This window comes from Hyla sarda, chromosome 1 (genome assembly GCF_029499605.1).
Source record: "Hyla sarda isolate aHylSar1 chromosome 1, aHylSar1.hap1, whole genome shotgun sequence".
Lineage (NCBI taxonomy): Eukaryota > Metazoa > Chordata > Amphibia > Anura > Hylidae > Hyla > Hyla sarda.
In genome coordinates, this window is record NC_079189.1 from 593,948,188 (window position 1) to 593,967,805 (window position 19,618).

At 43.2% G+C, this 19,618-nt stretch overlaps 1 protein-coding gene across 4 annotated transcripts in view; it reads left to right on the forward strand.

The window, feature by feature from the left end:
* Positions 1–19,618, forward strand: part of CAPSL (calcyphosine like) — a 38,385-nt gene that overhangs the window by 13,321 nt on the left and 5,446 nt on the right. The window contains exons 2-5 of one of the 4 annotated variants that reach the window (XM_056546606.1): positions 4,053–4,189; positions 4,899–5,076; positions 16,040–16,249; positions 18,391–18,513. In XM_056546606.1, coding sequence (XP_056402581.1) covers positions 4,053–4,189; positions 4,899–5,076; positions 16,040–16,249; positions 18,391–18,492 — 627 coding nt within the window. In that variant the 3' untranslated portion in view covers positions 18,493–18,513. The remainder of the gene's footprint in view (positions 1–4,052; positions 4,190–4,898; positions 5,077–16,039; positions 16,250–18,390; positions 18,514–19,618) is intronic. The other 3 variants (XM_056546614.1, XM_056546584.1, XM_056546594.1) reach the window with 3 other exon arrangements.

A 19,618-nucleotide genomic window follows, 5' to 3' on the forward strand; every position in this document is an offset into this window, starting at 1 on the left:
GTTATGGTGCCCACTGCTGTTATTTACATGTTGTGATGCCCACTGCTGTTATTTACATGTTATGATGCCCTCTGCTGTTATTTACATGTTGTGATGCCCACTGCTGTTATTTACATGTTGTGATGCCCACTTCTGTTATTTACATGTTATGGTGCCCACTTCTGTTATTTACATGTTGTGATGCCCACTGCTGTTATTTACATGTTGTGATGCCCACTGCTGTTATTTACATGTTGTGATGCCCACTGCCGTTATTTACATGCTATGGTGCCCACTGCTGTTATTTACATGTTGTGATGCCCACTGCTGTTATTTACATGTTGTAATGCCCACTGCTGTTATTTACATGTTATGGTGCCCACTGCTGTTATTTACATGTTATGGTGCCCACTGCTGTTATTTACATGTTGTGATGCCCACTGCTGTTATTTACATGTTATGGTGCCCACTGCTGTTATTTACATGCTATGGTGCCCTCTGCTGTTATTTACATGTTGTGATGCCCACTGCTGTTATTTACATGTTATGGTGCCCACTGCTGTTATTTACATGTTATGGTGCCCACTGCTGTTATTTACATGTTATGGTGCCCACTGCTGTTATTTACATGTTATGGTGCCCACTGCTGTTATTTACATGTTATGGTGCCCACTGCTGTTATTTACATGTTATGGTGCCCACTGCTGTTATTTACATGTTGTGATGCCCACTGCTGTTATTTACATGTTGTGATGCCCACTGCTGTTATTTACATGTTATGGTGCCCACTGCTGTTATTTACATGTTGTGATGCCCACTGCTGTTATTTACATGTTGTGATGCCCACTGCTGTTATTTACATGTTATGGTGCCCACTTCTGTTATTTACATGTTGTGATGCCCACTGCTGTTATTTACATGCTATGGTGCTCACTGCTGTTATTTACATGCTATGGTGCCCACTGCTGTTATTTACATGCTATGGTGCCCACTGCTGTTATTTACATGCTATGGTGCCCACTGCTGTTATTTACATGTTATGGTGCCCACTTCTGTTATTTACATGTTGTGATGCCCACTGCTGTTATTTACATGCTATGGTGCTCACTGCTGTTATTTACATGCTATGGTGCCCACTGCTGTTATTTACATGCTATGGTGCCCACTGCTGTTATTTACATGCTATGGTGCCCACTGCTGTTATTTACATGCTATGGTGCCCACTGCTGTTATTTACATGTTGTGATGCCCACTGCTGTTATTTACATGTTATGGTGCCCACTGCTGTTATTTACATGTTGTGATGCCCATTACTGTTATTTACATGTTGTGATGCCCACTGCTGTTATTTACTTGTTATGGTGCCCACTTCTGTTATTTACATGTTGTGATGCCCACTGCTGTTATTTACATGTTGTGATGCCCACTGCTGTTATTTACATGTTGTGATGCCCACTGCTGTCATATACTTGTATGTTGCATAATTTGTTGTAGCGCTCCCTGCTGTTACATACTTTATGATGATGTCTACTGGTGTTGTATAATTGTAATTGAATTGTTTGCTGATACATCATTTGTTATGGCTCCCTCTTCTATTACATACTTGTTTGGATGCCCTCTGCTGTTAAATGCTTGTTATGGCACCCCTTGTTGTTATAACTTCTTTTTTTTGTCACCTGCTGTTACATACTTGTTATGGCACCCATTGGTGTTATTGTGCCACCTGCTGTTACGTACTTGTTATGGCACCCATTGATGTTATTGTGCCACCTGCTGTTACGTACTTGTTATGGCACCCATTGGTGTTATAAATTAGTTTTTGTGCCACCTGCTGTTACGTACCTGTTATGGGGCCCCCTGGTTTTATATGGTCGCTGTGATATACCCTGCTGTTAAATATTGGCTATGATGCCCCATGCTGTTACATGTTTATTGTGTTACGCTATACTGTACTGTTATGGTGCCCCCTACTGTTACATATTCATTATGTTGCCCCCCAGTGTTACATATTTGTTAAGGTACCCCTTGCTGTTACATACTTGTTCTTATTCCCCTTGCCATTACATAATTGCTACGGCACCTCTTGCTGTTACATACTTATTATATACTTATAAACTTATTATGCCCCTTGTTGTTCTTTTTGTTGTAACTAAGAATGCCCACTCAGTGCCCCAGATTTATCATTAATCTGCCATTAAACCAAAATTGTCTGGTTTTGCCCATATAAACCAATCACAGCTCAACTTTCATTTTACTAGAAGGGGTTAAAGGGGTTCTCCACTGGAAAAAAAAAAATATTTTAAATCAACTGGTGCCAGAAAGTTAAACAGATTAGTAAATGACTTCTATTAAAAAATCCCAATCCTTCCAGTACTTATCAGCTGCTGTATAATACACAGGAAGTTCTTTTATTTTTGAATTTCCTTTCTCCCTTACCACAAGTTTTCTCTGCTGACACCTCTGTCCATGCCAGGAACTGTCCAGAGCAAGAGAGGTTTGCTATGGGGATTTGCTCCTACTCTGGACAGTTCCTAAAATGGAGTCAGCAGAGAGCACTGTGGTCAGGCAGAAAGGAAATTCAAAAAGAAAAGAACTTCCTGTGTATTATACAGCAGCTGATAAGTACTGGAAGTATTGGGATTTTTTAATAGAAGTAATTTACAAATCTGTTTAACTTTCTGGCACCAGTTGATTTAAAAGAAAATGTTTTCCAGTGGAGTACCCCTTTAAGACACGAGCTGAGCTGTGATTGGTTGTTATAGACATGGCCAGACAGATTGGTTTCAGGAAGAGTCTCTGGCAGTGTGTCCAAAGCTGGTAAAATTAGATGTGTCTATTGCACAGATTCTTATTGGCCCCACAATACCAGCGATTGATCTACTATCCCTGTACATAGGAATATGGGCGACTGAGCATGTGTGACCACCGGCATCGGGCACAGAGGTTCTGAGACGGAATCAATTGTTTGGTGTGATGTTCACATAATGTTTGGTATATACACTATTCCCACCATATAAAGCAAACTTATCCATAGGGCTCCTAGGAATGGGGTGTAGATGACATTATTTTCTACTAAGGCATACAGGAAATATATATAAACCACACAGTACAGTATACAGTACATTATTTACAATGGGAGCACATGGGTGGAATATCTTACCATGTGCCTACACAATGGGATACATCACAGCTTTTCATGGTAGTTATACCTTCCTCCAGATATATCCCTCTCACATGGGCTCCAAATGTGATGTAAACAGAGCCTTAAAGGGGTACTCTGCTGCCCTAGCGTTGGAGCGGGGGGTCGTGACGTCACAGCCACGCACCTTGTGCCGTCACACCACACCCCCTCAATGCAAGTCAAAGGGAGGGGGCATGGCAGTTACAAGTCTATGGGAGGGGGCGTGGCAACTGTGTCTGCTGCACTGTATTGTGTCTGCTGCACTGTATTGTGTCTGCTGCACTGTATTGTGTCTGCTGCACTGTATTGTGTCTGCTGCACTGTATTGTGTCTGCTGCACTGTATTGTGTCTGCTGCACTGTATTGTGTCTGCTGCACTGTATTGTGTCTGCTGCACTGTATTGTGTCTGCTGCACTGTATTGTGTCTGCTGCACTGTATTGTGTCTGCTGCACTGTATTGTGTCTGCTGCACTGTATTGTGTCTGCTGCACTGCTAATCCGGAGGATTCGACCTGCAAAGCCCTATAGGCCTCAAAGTTTGGATACACAACATTGATCTATGACCTATGACCCTAGTTAGGAGATCACAACTCTTAGCGTGCGTTGACTTTTCTGCTGTGAGTTGTAGTTTCCCAATATCTAGAGACCCCAAAATTACTGAATAAACATTGATCTATGACCCTAGTTAGGAGATCACAACTCTTAGCGTGCGTTGACTTTTCTGCTGTGAGTTGTAGTTTCCCAATATCTAGAGACCCTAAAATTACTGAATAAACCAGTGTTATATATTGGTCACATACATTATATTAACCTCATAAATGTATTTATTTATTTAGCTTTATGTAGCTATATATTGTAAATCATTAACCATGTTTCCCTTATGCCCTCTAGATGGCTGGCACAGCAAGAAAAGACCGCGAGATGGCAATGGACGCAAAGAAAAAATTAGGCACGTGTACAGATCCATTGGAGAGGCTTCGTCTGCAGTGTCTCTCCCGAGGCTCTGCGGGAATCAAAGGCCTGGGAAGGTGAGCGCAACCCACACACTAGAGTCACACTGGATCAAAGGGGTACGCCAGTGAAAAACTATTATTATTATTTTTTTTATATCAACTGGCCCCAGAAAGTTAAACAGATCTGTAAATTACCATTAAAAATCTTAATCCTTCCAGTACTTATCAGCTGCTGAAGTTGAGTTATTCTTTTCTGTCTGACAACAGTGCTCTCTGCTGACACCTCTGTCTGTCTCAGGAACTGTCCAGGAAAGAAGAACTCAACTTCAGCAGCTGATAAGAACTGGTAGGATTAAGATTTTTAATAGAAGTAATTTACAAATCTGTGTAACTTTCCAGGGTCAGGAAAAAATGGTTTTTGACTGGAATACCTCTTTAGTAAATGCACTGGAGATTGGGTTCCCCCATAAATTACAGGGATGTTTATTTATATGGTCACATAAAAAATCACCACAAAATATTTAAAGAAGCACTTATTTTGCACGTATCATGCACACTCGCCATCACTAGTCCTACAGCGTCAGGTGTTCCATTTCAGTGCTGATCAATAGAAGATGACAGTGCTCAGTCCTGGGTCAGCTGACTTCCTGTGAACTACAAGATGACGTCATTACCTATCAGATCGCTCCTGCTAGCTCCCAGATCACTCCACTCCCAGTAGAAAATATGTCGATATTATCTGTTTGCCACATTAATAGTGTTTGTTGTTCTCGTCTTTCTGCAGAGTATTTAAGATCATGGATGATGACAACAGCAGGTCGCTGGATTTTAAGGAATTTTTAAAAGGGCTGAATGACTACGGCGTGATGATAGAGAAAAGCGAGGCCCAGCAGCTCTTCTCCATTTTTGATAAAGACGGAAGTGGAACGATAGACTTTGATGAATTCTTGGTTACGTTGCGGGTGAGTGACTATGGTAAAAACATGGATCAATGTATTTTTTTTTTGCCATATAAAGTATATTACAGTATACATAATGGGTAATGTACTGTAAATTCTCAGAGCATCAAAAGTCTTTCAATACCCCACCCCCATTGTTATGATATCCATAACCCTCAATTGGGATTTTCAAAATAGGGCAACCCTTTAAAGGGGTACTCCGCCCCTGGATAAGATGTTAGTTCGTCGCGGTCCTGCTGCTGGGATCGCCACTGCGGCACCCCGCCATCATTACTGCGCAGAGCGAGTTCGCGCTGTGCGTAATGACGGGCGATACAGGGGCCGGAGCAGCGTGACGTCAATGCTCTGCCCCTCATGACATCACGGCCCGTCCCCTTAATGCAAGTCTATGGCAGGGGGCGTGATGACCGCCACGCCCCCTCCCATAGACTTGTATTGACGGGGGCGGGCCGTGACATCACAAGGGGCGGAGCCGTAATGATGCTCCGGCCCCTGTATTGCCCGTCATTACGTGCAGAGCGATCTCGCTCTGCGCAGTAATGATAGCGGGGTGCTGCAGCAGCGATCCCCGGGGTCCCCAACAGCGGGACCCCGGCAATCTGACATCTTATCCCCTATCCTTTGGATAGGGGAAAAGATGTCTAGGGGCGGAGTACCCCTTTAAGGGCCTATTGACACTATGGCCCTCATTTACTATTGCAAACCAGACATGTTTTGTGGGGTTGTGTGTCAGATTCTGTCGCACTGCACCACAAATTCTTTCTGCGCCAAAATTGAAAAAAACCTGACTAACTCAATTTTACTGAGAGAACCCAAAAAGGGGCATGGTCGCCGGGAAAAGGGGGCGTGGCCACTATAAGGGGTGTGTTCCTGACATTTTCATAAAAACCCGACATACGTACTAAGGTTTCCACAGAAAATGTGGTGGATTTCAGCTGAGGAAAACCCTACAGATCAGAGCAGGTGTAAAAAAAGCAAAGTGTAGGGAAACCTTAGTAAATACTGTGGAAAAAAAATTGTGGGGAATTAAAACCCACAAAGTAACCTACACAACACTCTTAGTAAATCAGGGCCTATGTATTTTCTAAGTGGAATTCCACTCCAGAATTCTGTTGTGTAAAATCCAGTGCACCAACCTCCCATTGTTTTCATTAGGATTCTGCTGCACCATACACTCTACGGAATTTGCTCGGCAGACGTTTTGCAATGAAAATTCTGGATCTTAGACTCTGCCGAAAGAATGAACATGTTCATTCTTTTTGCGAGATCCGCTTAGAGATGCATTGCCATCTATGGAGACTATAAATGCCATAATTCCAGAGCAAACCTAGGGAAATACCTTTAAAGGGGTACCCCGCCCCTGGCATCTTATCCCCTATCTAAAGGATAGGGGATAAGATGTTAGATCGCCGCGGTCCCGCTGCTGGGGACCCCGGTGATCGCCGCTGCGGCACCCCACTGTCATTACTGCACAGAGCGAGTTTGCTCTGTGCGTAATGACGGGCGATACAGGGGCCGGAGCAGCGTGACGTCATGGCTCCGCCCCTCATGACATCACGGCCCGTCCCCTTAATGCAAGTCTATGGCAGGGGGCGTGACGACCGCCACGCCCCCTCCCATAGACTTGTATCGACGGGGGGTGGGCCGTGACGTCACGAGGGGCGGGGCCGTGACATAACGATGCTCCGGGCCCTGTATTGCCCGTCATTACGTGCAATACAGGGATAAGGTGTCTAGTGGCGGAGTACCCCCCTAAAAATAACTTTTTTGTAAGTCAGACCTCTAGGTATATATTAAATAAATTGTATTAGATAAATATTAGAATTGAGATGTGAGGTAGGTGTGTATGTGCAAATAGACTAGCAGTAGATTTGTTTATTAATGTAAAATATAGTAGTTGTAGCAGGGCCCTTGCTAGGGATCTACTAAATATATTAACAACGAAAACAGTTAAAAATAATATTACCTTGTGCAAAAAATAATAAAAATATTAAAATATAAAATAAAATAATGGGGCAGTCACCAATGGTATAGGAAATTGTGGACAGTTATAATGCTTTGTAATCCACAGAGATACTTTTAGAGTATACTTCAAGTAGTGCTGGGCAGTATACCGGTATGAACCGGATACAGTTTTTTTTTTTTCTCCCACGGTATGGATTTTTGCCCATACCGCTATACCGGTCGGGCCCCTCCCCCACCCTCCGAGTCAATAATTTTTTTTTAACTTACCCGTAATGGGGGTGGTCCGGGCCATCCATCCTTCCTGTAGTGTCCGGCGGCATTCCGGGTGGAGGGTGAACTGGTCCAGGCTGTCCTTCTTCTCCGGGGGTCCTCTTCTCCACTCCGGGCAGGCTCCGGCCTAGTACGCTGCATAGACGGTGCTATGCCGTGATGTCAGGTGCGTCGCTGCGCACGGGCGTCACTGCGCAGCGGCGTCTATGATGCGTTACTAGGCCGGAGCCTGCCCGGAGTGGAGAAGAGGACCCCCCGGAGAAGGACAGCCCGGACCGGCTCACCCTCCACCCGGAATGCCGCCGGACACTACAGGAAGGATGGATGGCCCGGACCACATTCCCTGGACGGTCCCTGCAGCAACTGGGAAGGTGAGTCAGGGTTCTGGGATGGACAGGGGTCTGTATAATATACTATGCCTACAGTAGGCCCTCCAGCTGTTGAGGCCCTCCAGCTGTTGCAAAACTACAACTCCCAGCATGCCCGGACAGCAAACGGCTGTCCGGGCATGCTGGGAGTAGTAGTTTTGCAACAGCTGGAGGCACCCCTAGTTGGGAAACACTGACCTATACTATACACTACTATATAGTCCAACATGCTGGGAGTTGTAGTTTTGCAACAGCTGGAGGCTGTAGGGTTGTTTGTTACATCTATTTAAAAGGGTACTCCACTGCCCGAGTGTTCAGATCATTTAGTTCCAAAAGCCCATTTAGTTCCGCTGCGCCACCTCAATGCAAGTCTCAATGTAAAAAAAAAATACCGTGAAATACCGTGATACCGTGATACTTTAGAAAAATACCGTGATACTTTAGAAAAATACCGTGATACTCATTTTTGGTCATATCGCCCAGCACTAACTTCAAGTATAGTTGCAGTCCACTGAAGTTTTAGCAAAATAGTAACAGAGTATCAAATAAAGTATTTTGCTGATACTCTATTAGTTACTATTTTGCAACTATACTTGAAGTATACTCTAAAAGTATCTCTGAGGATTACAAAGCATTTCTATGGATTACAAAGCATTATAATTGTCCGCAATTTCCTATACCATTGGTGACTGCCCCATTATTTTATTTTATATTTTAATATTTTTATTATTTTTTGCACAAAGTAATATTATTTTTAACTGTTTTTGTGGTTAATATATTTAGTAGATCCATAGCAAGGGCCCTGCTACAACTACTATATTTTACATTAAAGGGGTATTCCAGGAAAAAACTTTTTTATATATATCAACTGGCTCCAGAAAGTTAAACAGATTTGTAAATTACTTCTATTAAAAAATCTTAATCCTTTCAGTACTTATGAGCTTCTGAAGTTAAGGTTGTTCTTTTCTTTTCTGTAATCTCTGATGACACGTGTCTCGGGAACCGCCCAGTTTAGAAGCAAATTCCCATAGCAAACCTCTTCTAAACTGGGCGGTTCCCGAGACACGTGTCATCAGAGAGCACTTAGACAGAAAAGAACAACCTAAACTTCAGAAGCTCATAAGTACTGAAAGGATTAAGATTTTTTAATAGAAGTAATTTACAAATCTGTTTAACTTTCTGGAGCCTGTATATATATATATATATATATATAAATAAAAAAAATTTCCTGGATAACCCCTTTAATAAACAAATTTTTACTCATATCATCTACTGCTAGTCTATTTGCACATACACACCTACCTCACACCTCAATTCTAATATTTATCTAATACAATTTATTTAATATATACCTAGAGGTCTGTATACCACTATATTCTTTATTCCCTTTTTGGCACATAGGGTTATGTGTTACACAGAAACCTCGGTACATATTAGCACAGTGTGAGCCCCCCCCCCCCCCCCCCCCAAACTCTTGTTTTCTTTTTTGTAAGTCAACTGGTGCCAGAAAGTTAAATAGATTTGTAAATTACTTCTATTAAAAAATCTAAATCCTTCCAGTACTTATCAACTGCAGTATGTTCCACAGGAAGTTCTTTTCTTTTTGAATTTCTTATCGACTGACCATAGTGCTCTCTGCTGACACCTCTGTCCATGTCAGGAACTGTCCAGAGCAGGAGAGGTTTGCTATGGGGCATTTGCTCCTGCTCTGGACAGTTCCTGACATGGACAGAGGTGTCAGCAGAGAGCACTTTCGTCAGACGATAAGAAATTAACCCCTTAAGGACGCAGGGCGTACCCGTATGCCGCGTTCCTGAGTCCTTAAGGACTCAGGGTGTACAGGTACGCCCTGCGTTTCGCCGGTCCCCGCCCAACAGTCATTCAGCAGTCATCCCGGCATATCGCCGAGGGGGTCCTGAGAAAGTTTCTAGGTGGTAAAAAAAAGAAATAAATTTTTTGTTTGTTTGCAGTGTACCATACTGTAGGTGTCCACGGGTCCGTAGCACCTGCGTGACCCTGGCCCTACAGGGTCGCTGCGGTCTGCCCCCAGCATTTTATTTGGGGCGCAGCCCTTTTTTTTTTCTAATCGTGTAGCCGGGCCCTCTTCCGTATAAAAGAGCGGCCCGCCACCATCAGCTAAAGCCCACCCACCGCTTATCAGTACCGTAGTACTGATCAGTGTTTTTTTTGTGGTGCGGGCGCTTTTTTGGGGATTATAAGCGTCTTTTTTTATTAAATTTTTTGCACCTACACAGCAGGCCTGTGCTGTGTGGACAGACCGTACCTGTGTGTGCGGCCTGCCCCACCGCTGTCAGGGATTTATCACTGATCAGCGTTTTTTTCTTGGGTTCAGGCAGGTGCTCTTTTTCAGGTTTTAGCCTTTTTTTTTTTTGTTTTTCTTTTTTTTTTTGTGTGGGGGTCTGTGTACGTGCCACCAGCCACTGTTCTGGGCTGAGACGCAGGACCCCCCACTGACTTCTGCACCCTCTGCCACCACCAAGCGCTAACCAGTGTGCACACCACTGATAAGTTAAACGCTTTTTTTTTGGCGCAGGGATTTTTGCTTTTTTTTTTTAAGTTTCTTTTTCTTTTTTAGTTAAGTTTTATTTCATATTTTTTATATTTTTTCTGTTAGGGAGGGTTAGGGCGGGTTAGGGTAGGGCAGGAAGTAAAAGCAAACCACACGCAGCACATACACCAATAAAGTTTTTCCCCCACACATACATACATACACTTCACCCCCATTTAGAGTAGGGAAATGGCCCGCAGGGTCTTTTCAGCGGAGGAGTTATATGCCATACTTGCCTCTGACTCTGAAAGCGCCACAGAGGACGATGAAGACCCTTCCTTATTTCCTCGTCCTCCTCATCATCTTCTGATGATGAGCCACCAAGGCTGCGGAGTCGCTGACATTGGAGGCCGCAAACCTCCTCTGCTCCTGACCCTGTGCCCCATGCTGGTATGAGTCCCCTTGGTGCTCATACTAGTCAAACCCCCCTGCCATGTTTACTGGTGCCCGTACCAGTGAACTTGTCTGGACTCAGCCAGTGGACCACAAGCCTGTGACTCCTGAGTTTGTTGGCGACTCAGGAATCAAGATTGACATCATCGGGTTCACTGAAATGGACTATATTAGTTTTTTTTTCAGTGACCACTTTGTCAATCTGATGGTTGACCAGACGAACCTGTACGCTCAACAGTTCGTCGCTGCAAACCCGGATTCATTTTTAGCTAGACCCAATGGATGGTACACCGTCAATGCAGCCGAAATGAGGACCTTTTAGGGCCTTGTGCTGCATATGGGCCTGGTCAAAAAAACTGTGTCAGGCAGTACTGGAATGGGGACGTCCTCTACCAGACCCCGCTCTACAATATGGCCATCACACGTCCCCAGTTCGAGGCCATTCGGAAATGTTTGCATTATGCTGATAATGCGGCATGTCCCTACCCGAAGTGATCCCGCGTATGACCGCCTGTATAAAATCCGCCCTATCCTCTACATGCTCCTATGCCCGGGGTGAGTCCCATGCCTTCTCCCTTGAAAACCTGTTGCTGGTCCGGTATAAAGATAAGAGGGGTGTCCTTATGCTCACCACAATTCATGGTAAGGGCAGCTCACCTGTCCCTGTGCGAGGTACCACAACACCGGTCCTCAAGCCCGATTGTATTCTGGACTAAAATCAGTATATGGGGGGAGTTGATCTCTCTGATCAAGTCCTCAAGCCATACATGGCCATGCGGAAAACACGGGTATGGTACAAAAAAGTTGCGGTCTACTTGGTACAGGTTGCCATGTACAACTATTTTGTACTGTCCCAGTACGCTGGCAACACAGGGACATTCCTGCAGTTTCAAGAGGAAGATCTAAAGGCCCTGATCTTTGGTGACCACCAAAGAGTGGGCCAGAACACCTCTGGAACTGTGGGCCCCCGGATTGTCCTAGGCAAACACTTTCCAGGTGATTTACTACCCCACACTGGAAAGAAGGGACGATCCCAGAAAAAATGCAGAGTGTGTCACAGGAAGGGGATTCGGAAGGACACCACATCTCAATGTGACACTTGCCCCGATCATCCGGGCCTCTGCATTAGAGATTGCTTCAGGGAGTATCACACTTCCATGGAGCACTACATTTTTAATCCTTTTCCCTAATTTTAATTCCCCAGAATTCTACTCTAATGAACCAGTCCAGAATACATTGTCTTACAAAATTTAAAACCAAAAACCCCAAAACCTCTTTCCCAATACCCCTGGTAATATATATTTTTTCCCAAAAAAATGGGTCATGGGACACAGAGTCAACAGCAAATGCCTCAAATGCGCAGCACTCTCTTCCCCACCTGAGCGGGTTGCACATTTGAGGTAACAGGTTAGGAACGGCCACACACATCACATTCCCAGAATGATGATTCAGAGTATAGGGTTTGGGATGGGCATCATTTTTACTTTTGGCTATACTCTGGGTCATCATTTTGGGAATATAATTGGCATATCAATAATAAAATTGCAATTTTCATTTTCCCCAAACTACACTTCATCCATTTCTGGAAAATAAATTTAGGAAACACCCGTCCGTTCCAAATGTCCACTTCACCCTATACACCTTCCCTAGGGGGTGTACTGTTTGTAGTATTCTCACATGTGGGTGTTCCTTTCTTGTATTTTCCTCTGAATGTATGTAACTGTTAGGTCCGTAACAAACATCCGCCTCAAATGCGAAGAGTTCTCGCTGAGCTCTGTCGTATTTCCAGGCGACAATTCGGAGTCACATGTTAGTTGTTCCCAGAAAGATAAAGCAGAGTATAGGTTGAAAATTGCAACTATCAAAAGCTACCCTTCATCCATTCCTGGAAAATAAATTTAGGAAACACCCGTGCGTTCAAAATGTCCTCTTTACCCCTATACCCATGGGGGGGGGGGGGGTACTTTGTGTAATGGTGTCACATGAGGGTGTTTCATTTTTGTATTTTCCTCGGAATGTATGTAACCGTCAGCTACTGATATGCCACAAATACAAAGTGACCTCTATGACTTCTGAGCCTTGTTGTGCGCCCGTCCAGCACGTTACCCCATATGTGGATGTATTTTTATAGTCAGGGGGAAAAGCCCTCAAAAATTTGTAACCCAATATCTCATATTACCCCTTGTGAAAATGTTAAAAATTGGGTAAACTTATAAGATAAACTTCGCACTCAGCCGAAGTCACGGAAGCGGTCACGCTACATAGAACCTCTTTCACTATACTCTCCTCCGCACCAGTCCTGTCCTGGTGGGACCGAAACGTCAATTGTATATTATGCATGGACTGTGATAATAAAAACCCTTTTCATGAAATCTTGAGTGCCAAGTTTATTTTATAAGTTTCAGAGGATTGGGATTCCTACTTGGGCACCTATTAAGACAGAGTGCCATATTTTGTGCGCATGTAAAAAGACAAGAAGCGCTCCATGGTGCATTAAAAGGGTAATATAACTGAGCCGATATTATCGGATGCGCTTACCCAATAGGTTGTGCAAAGTCAGGCACAACACTGTAAAAGGTATTCCACAATGCAGCCAGTCCAACCACCGCAATGGTGTAGCAAATGTAGCAAAAACCTCCAAACTCCACAAGGACTTGAATCGGCGCAGAATGGATGAGGAACAAGAAGATCACTAGGCGATTTATTTGGAACAACGCGTTTCGACGCCAGGACAGGCGTCTTTTTCAAGTTCACAACATCTAATGGTCACATAGACATATTTATACAAGCTTAAAACACAACTCAAGTAACTTACGGCGAGTGAATCCTCAAGACATGTCGGACCGGAAGTTGTCATCAGGGTCCTCTGACGCGCCATGACCCTGATGACAACTTCCGGTCCGACGTGTGCGCAAAAATTTGGGTAACCCCAGCATTTAAGTGCAAAAAAGTTTCATTTTATGGCCCACTGTTCAAAAAGCCTGTGATATGTAAGTACTCACTGTACCCCTTGTTACCTTCCTTGAGGGGTGTAGTTTCAAAATTGTGGTCACTTGCCGGGGTTTTTATTTTAGATTTTATGTCAAAAGCCTCAACCATTGCAGTGCGAATCACCACTTTAGGCCTCAAATCTCGTTGGTACTGTCTCACTCCTAAGCCCTGTTTTATATCCGCATAGTGCTTTACCGCCATATATGGGGTATTACCTTATCCTGGAGAAATTGGTCTACAAATTTTGTGAAGCTTTGTTTAAAAATATATATTTTTTACTTTTATGGCCCACTGTTCAAAAAACATGTGAGGTGTAAGTACTCACTATAACCGTTGTCATGTTCCTTGAGGGGTGTAGTTTCTAAAATTGTTCACGTGTGTGGGGTTTCTGCTGTTCTTGCACAATGGGGGCTTTGTAAACGCACATGGCCCCCGATTTTTCACTCCGAAAGCCCAGTGGCGCTCCTTCTTTTCTGAGCATTACAGTGCGCCCGCAGAGATTTTTACATCCACATATGGGGTATTTTCTTTCTCAGGCAAAATTGCACTACAGATTTTGGGGACCTTTTCCCCTACTACCCCATGTGAAAATGAAACATTTGGGGTAAAACTATCTATAAAAAAACCTGTGAGGTGTAAGTACTCACTGTAACCATTGTTACGTTCCTGAAGGGGTGTAGGTTACAAAATTTGGTCACATGTAGGGGGTTTCTGCTGTTCTTGCACCATGGAAGGTTTGTAAATGCACATGGCCCCTGACTTCAATTTCAGCAAAATTCTCTCTCCAAAAGTCCAATGGCGCTTTTTCTCTTCTGAGACCTGTAGTGCGCCAGCAGAGCACTTTTACGTCCATATATGGGGCATTTTCTTAATTGGGAGAAGTTGGGCTTCAAATTTGGAAATGAAATGTGAAAATGAAAAAGTTCATTGCAAACCCGTCAAACACCTGTGAGGTGTTAAGGCTCGCTATACCCCTTGTTATATACCTTGATGGGTGTAGTTTCCCAAATAGTGTGCCATGTTTTTTTTTTGCTGTTCTGGCACCCTGGGGACTTGCTAAATGCAACAAGTCCCCAAAAACCATTTCAGCAAAATTCTCTTTCTAAATACCACATTTTGCTCCTTCTCTTCTGAGCATTGTAGTTCGCCCGCAGAGCACATAACATCCATATATGGGGTATTTCCATACTCAGAAGAAATGGGGTTTTAAATCTTGGGGGGCATTTTCTCCTATTACCCCTTGTAAAAAAGAAAAATTTGGGGTCATACCATAATTTTAGTGTTAGAAATCTCATTTTCCATTTTCACGTCCAACTTCAACGCAATGTCGTTAAACACCTGTGTTCACTATACCCCTTGTTACATTCCTTGAGGGGTGTAGTTTCCCAAATAGTGTGCCATGTGTTTTTTTGTTTTTGTTTTTTTTGGCTGTTCTGGCACCATGGGGGCTTCCTAAATGCAACATGGCCCCCAATAACCATGACCGCAAAATTCGTTCTCCAAAATCCCACAGTTGCTCTTTCCCTATTGAGCCATATTGTGAGCCCGCAGAGCACTTTACGTCAACATATGAAGTATTTCCATACTTGAGAGAAATTGGGCTGCAAATTTTGAGGGGCTTTTTCACCTTATGCCACTTTTAAAAATGAAAAAAAAAATGGCTCTACAAGAACATGCTAGTGTAAAAAAAAATGCAGATTTGGATTTTTCTCCTCCACTTTGCTGCTATTCATGTAAAACACCTAAAGGGTTTAAAACCTTTCTAAATGCCATTTTGAATACTTTGAGGGGTGCAGTCTCTAGAATGGGGTCATTTATGGGGTATTTCTCACAGAAAGGCCCCACAAATCCACTTCAAACTGAACTGGTCCCTGAAAAATTCTGATTTTAAAATTTTAGATTTTAAAATTTTTGATTTGAAAATTGCTGCTATAGTTTCAAAGTTAGAAAAATGCACAATTTTCAAAATTTTCATGAAATTTTGGGATTTTTCACCAAGAAAGGATGCAAGTAACGATGAAAATTTACCACTATGTTAAAGTAGAATATGTCATGAAAAAACTATCTCGGAATCAGAATGAAAAGTAAAAGCATCCCAGAGTTATTAATGTTTAAAGTGACAGTGGTCAGATTTGCAAAAAAGGGCAGAGCCCCTAAGTGGTTAAAAAAAAAAAAAAACTTCCTCTGGAGCATACAGCAGCTAATAAGTACTGAAAGGATTAAGATTTTTTTTATAGCAATAATTTACAAATCTGTTTAACTTACTGGCACCAGTTGATTTAAAAAAAAAATAATAATTCCACCGGAGTACCCCTTTAATTTACCCAATATGAACCCAGGCATAAGTTTTGTTCTTTAGACTGGAGACTACTTACCTGCTATGGCATTATTTTCATCCTTATTCTTCTAGCCACCTATGTCAAATGCAAGGAAGGAGATGATCATGCAGGCGTTTCGAAAACTGGATAAAACTGGAGATGGGGTTGTGACCATTGAGGATTTACGAGGAGTCTACAATGCCAAATACCATCCGAAGTATCAGAATGGGGAGTGGACGGAAGATCAAGTTTTTAGGAGTTTCCTAGACAACTTTGACTCTCCATATGATAAAGACGGTCAGGTAAGAGACATGTGTGATGAATGTGTGTGTAGTTTTGCCACTCAGAAGGCCCTGGTATTTGTTTCTCCTTCCATATTATAGATTCATTTTTCAATTTTAAATGGAGAAGATGTCCAGTGGTAACAAATTTATCCCCAGTTGAGCTGCTTTGTGTGACGTTTCGCACACAGCAGGTCAGCGGCTACAAACACGCCCCCTTGACTCATCTCTATGGAAGAGGCGGAGACACAGGAGCGCTGTGTCTCCGCATCTCCCATAGAGATGAATGGAGAGGCCGTGTTTGTAGCTGCTGACCTTCTTGGTACGAAATACACTCTAGCAGCGCTGAGCCGGGGCCTTGTATGGGATATCGCGGGGGTTCCAGTGGCCGTTCCCCCGCGATCAGACATTTATCCCAAATCCTACGAATAGGGTATCAATTTGATACGACTAGACATCTTCTTTAAAGGTGTACTCTGCTGGCAAACTTTTCTTTTTTTTTTTTATCAAAAGGTGCCAGAAAGTTAAAAATTCAAAAATAAGCTGCTGTATGCTCCACAGGAAGTTCTTTTCTCTTTCAATTTCCTTTCTGTCTGACCACAGTGCTCTCTGCTGACACCTCTGTCCATGTCAGGTAGTGCCAGCAAATCCCCATAGCAAGCCTATCCTGCTCTGGACAGTTCCTGACATGGACAGAGGTGTCAGCAGAGAGCACTGTGGTCAGACAGAAAGGAAATTGAAAAAGAAAAGAACTTCCTCTGGAGCATACAGCAGCTGATAAGTACTGTAAGGATTAATATTTTTTAATAGAAGTAATTTACAAATCTGTTTAACTTTCTGGCACCAGTTGATTAAAATTTTTTGTACCCCTTTTAAGATTCCTAAATAGAGAAATGCTACAGCAAATGCTCCACTGAATGGCAAATCCTATAGCAATCTGACACAAGCATCCAATGGATCACAGTAGATCATTCTTAAAATCTGATGAAAAAAGAATCCAGGATTTTTTCATTTTTGCTTATATAGAGCAGCACAGGCTATTATTAGAAAATAATGTAGAGGTTCTTGTATATGCCTTGTGCTTACCTGTTTTAGCTGATGTGGCAGGCATGGGGATTTCAGCCATACTAATTCTAATTTTATCATTGATTTTCTCGTGCTGCCTACATTTCACATGAATCCTCACTTTAGTTCACCTAATGAAACTAACCTAATAAACTGGCCAGACTCCAGCAATGATCAGCCTAAATAGCAGAGACTCATAAGTGGGTTGGGGTCAGTTCACATTAAGTGTAGTTTTGATGCATTTTTTTAATTTTCAAATCATGACAAAAACAGAAGTACAATATGCTAACATAGCTTCATGGGAGGTGTAAAGCTACAGTATATCCAGATTCTATAGAGATAGCAGCAGCAGTATACAGATAGAACTGGGGGAAGGGTCTGAAAGTTAGCACAAGGGATCTGATAGGTCATGATGTCATTCTGTAGTTCACGGGAAGTCAGCTGATCCAGAAATTACCTCTTCTGTGACACATTAAGCACTTTGATTTTGTGTGTGTCACATGACCCAGTTACAGTAAACTGTGTAAATGCAGCTGTGCTGGAAAATAACTAATGGTTTTGTTGAAGTAGTGATGGTGAGTGTGCATGATATGGGCAAAAAAAAAAAAGATAAATGAATAAATAAAAACCCGGAGTGCCCCTTTAAGTGCAAATAGGGAAATGTTCTTTTCTGCAATGTTTTCTCTTGAGCGGTAGACTCTACATCCAAGATCTTGACAGCCCCTTTCCATACACCTATTGGGGTAGATGGACATCATATGGTAGTGTTTCGCAACCAGGGTGCTTCTAGCTGTTGCAAAACTACAACTCCCAGCATGCCCGAACAGCCTTTGGGAGTTGTAGCTTTGCAACAGCTGGAGGCACCCTGTTTGGGAAATACCATCATACAAGGTAGTCCCCACAAACAGTAATACGGTCAATCTAAGGATTACATCGGAAAATTATCAACCTGCATTAAAAACCGTATTAACCTGTCATAACATAAAATGTCACTATAAGTCTCTGATCGTTTTCTTCCAGGCTCCTCAGTATTTCTTCCTCTACAAAGGTTTGCAGGGAGAAATAGTTGTATAATTCTTATCTTCTAACCGTAACAGGTCACTCCGGACGAATTCACAAACTACTACGCTGGTGTCAGCGCTTCGATCGATACGGATGTTTACTTCATCACCATGATGAAGAACGCCTGGAAATTATAAGCGTACGGGGTGATTTTACATGTGTGTGCATTATCACTAACCTGTAACCCCCTGCTGGCGATAGCACATGCATGCTTCATGATCAATAACGCAATTTACTAACCAATGTCCATGCTCTTTTAATTTTAACTTACTTTTGTTTAATTGAATTCCAGACACAGGCGGAAGTCAAAATGTTATTATGTTTTATTATGTTACCTTATGTTGGCCTTTTTCAGAATAATCCCTCCATAATCCAGTAATCCCTGGACCTCTTTTAGGATAATCCTTACACTAAACCAAGGGCTGTGCATTTAGCAACAAAAAGAAAGCCTCCTACTTTTGGCACTGGAGCGCTGCTGATTGCTAGCAAAGGTCCCAAAGCCCCAATTAATGCCACCCTTGAGGCTGCCCACCTACTTTCCATCCATCATCAGCCTCTGCCCCGTACATACTGTTATTGTCACCCATATGGTCCTGAATGCTAGACATAGCTGGCAAAAGCAGGCGGCTGTGTGCTCCTCTCCCTGGCTACCTGCTTAGTCCAACCAATTAATGCCACACCTGAGGCTGCCCACTTACTTTTCATCCATCAGCAGCCTCATCAGCCTCTGCCTCGTACATACTGTTATTGGCACCCATATGGTCCTGAATGCTAGACATAGCTGGCAGAAGCAGGCGGCTGTGTGCTCCTCTCCCTGGCTACCCGCTTAGTCCAACCAATTAATGCCACACCTGAGGGTGCCCACTTACTTTCATCCATCAGCAGCCTCATTAGCCTCTGCCTCGTAAATACTGTTATTGGCACCCATACGGTCCTGAATGCTAGACATAGCTGGCAGAAGCAGGCGGCTGTGTGCTCCTCTCCCTGGCTACCCGCTTAGTCCAACCAATTAATGCCCCCACCTGAGGCTGCCCACTTACTTTTCATCCATCAGCAGCCTCAGCAGCCTCTGCCTCGTACATACTGTTATTGGCACCCATACGGTCCTGAATGCTAGACATAGCTGGCAGAAGCAGGCGGCTGTGTGCTCCTCTCCCTGGTTACCCGCTTAGTCCAACCAATTAATGCCACACCTGAGGCTGTCCACTTACTTTTCATCCATCAGCAGCCTCATCAGCCTCTGCATCGTACATACTGTTATTG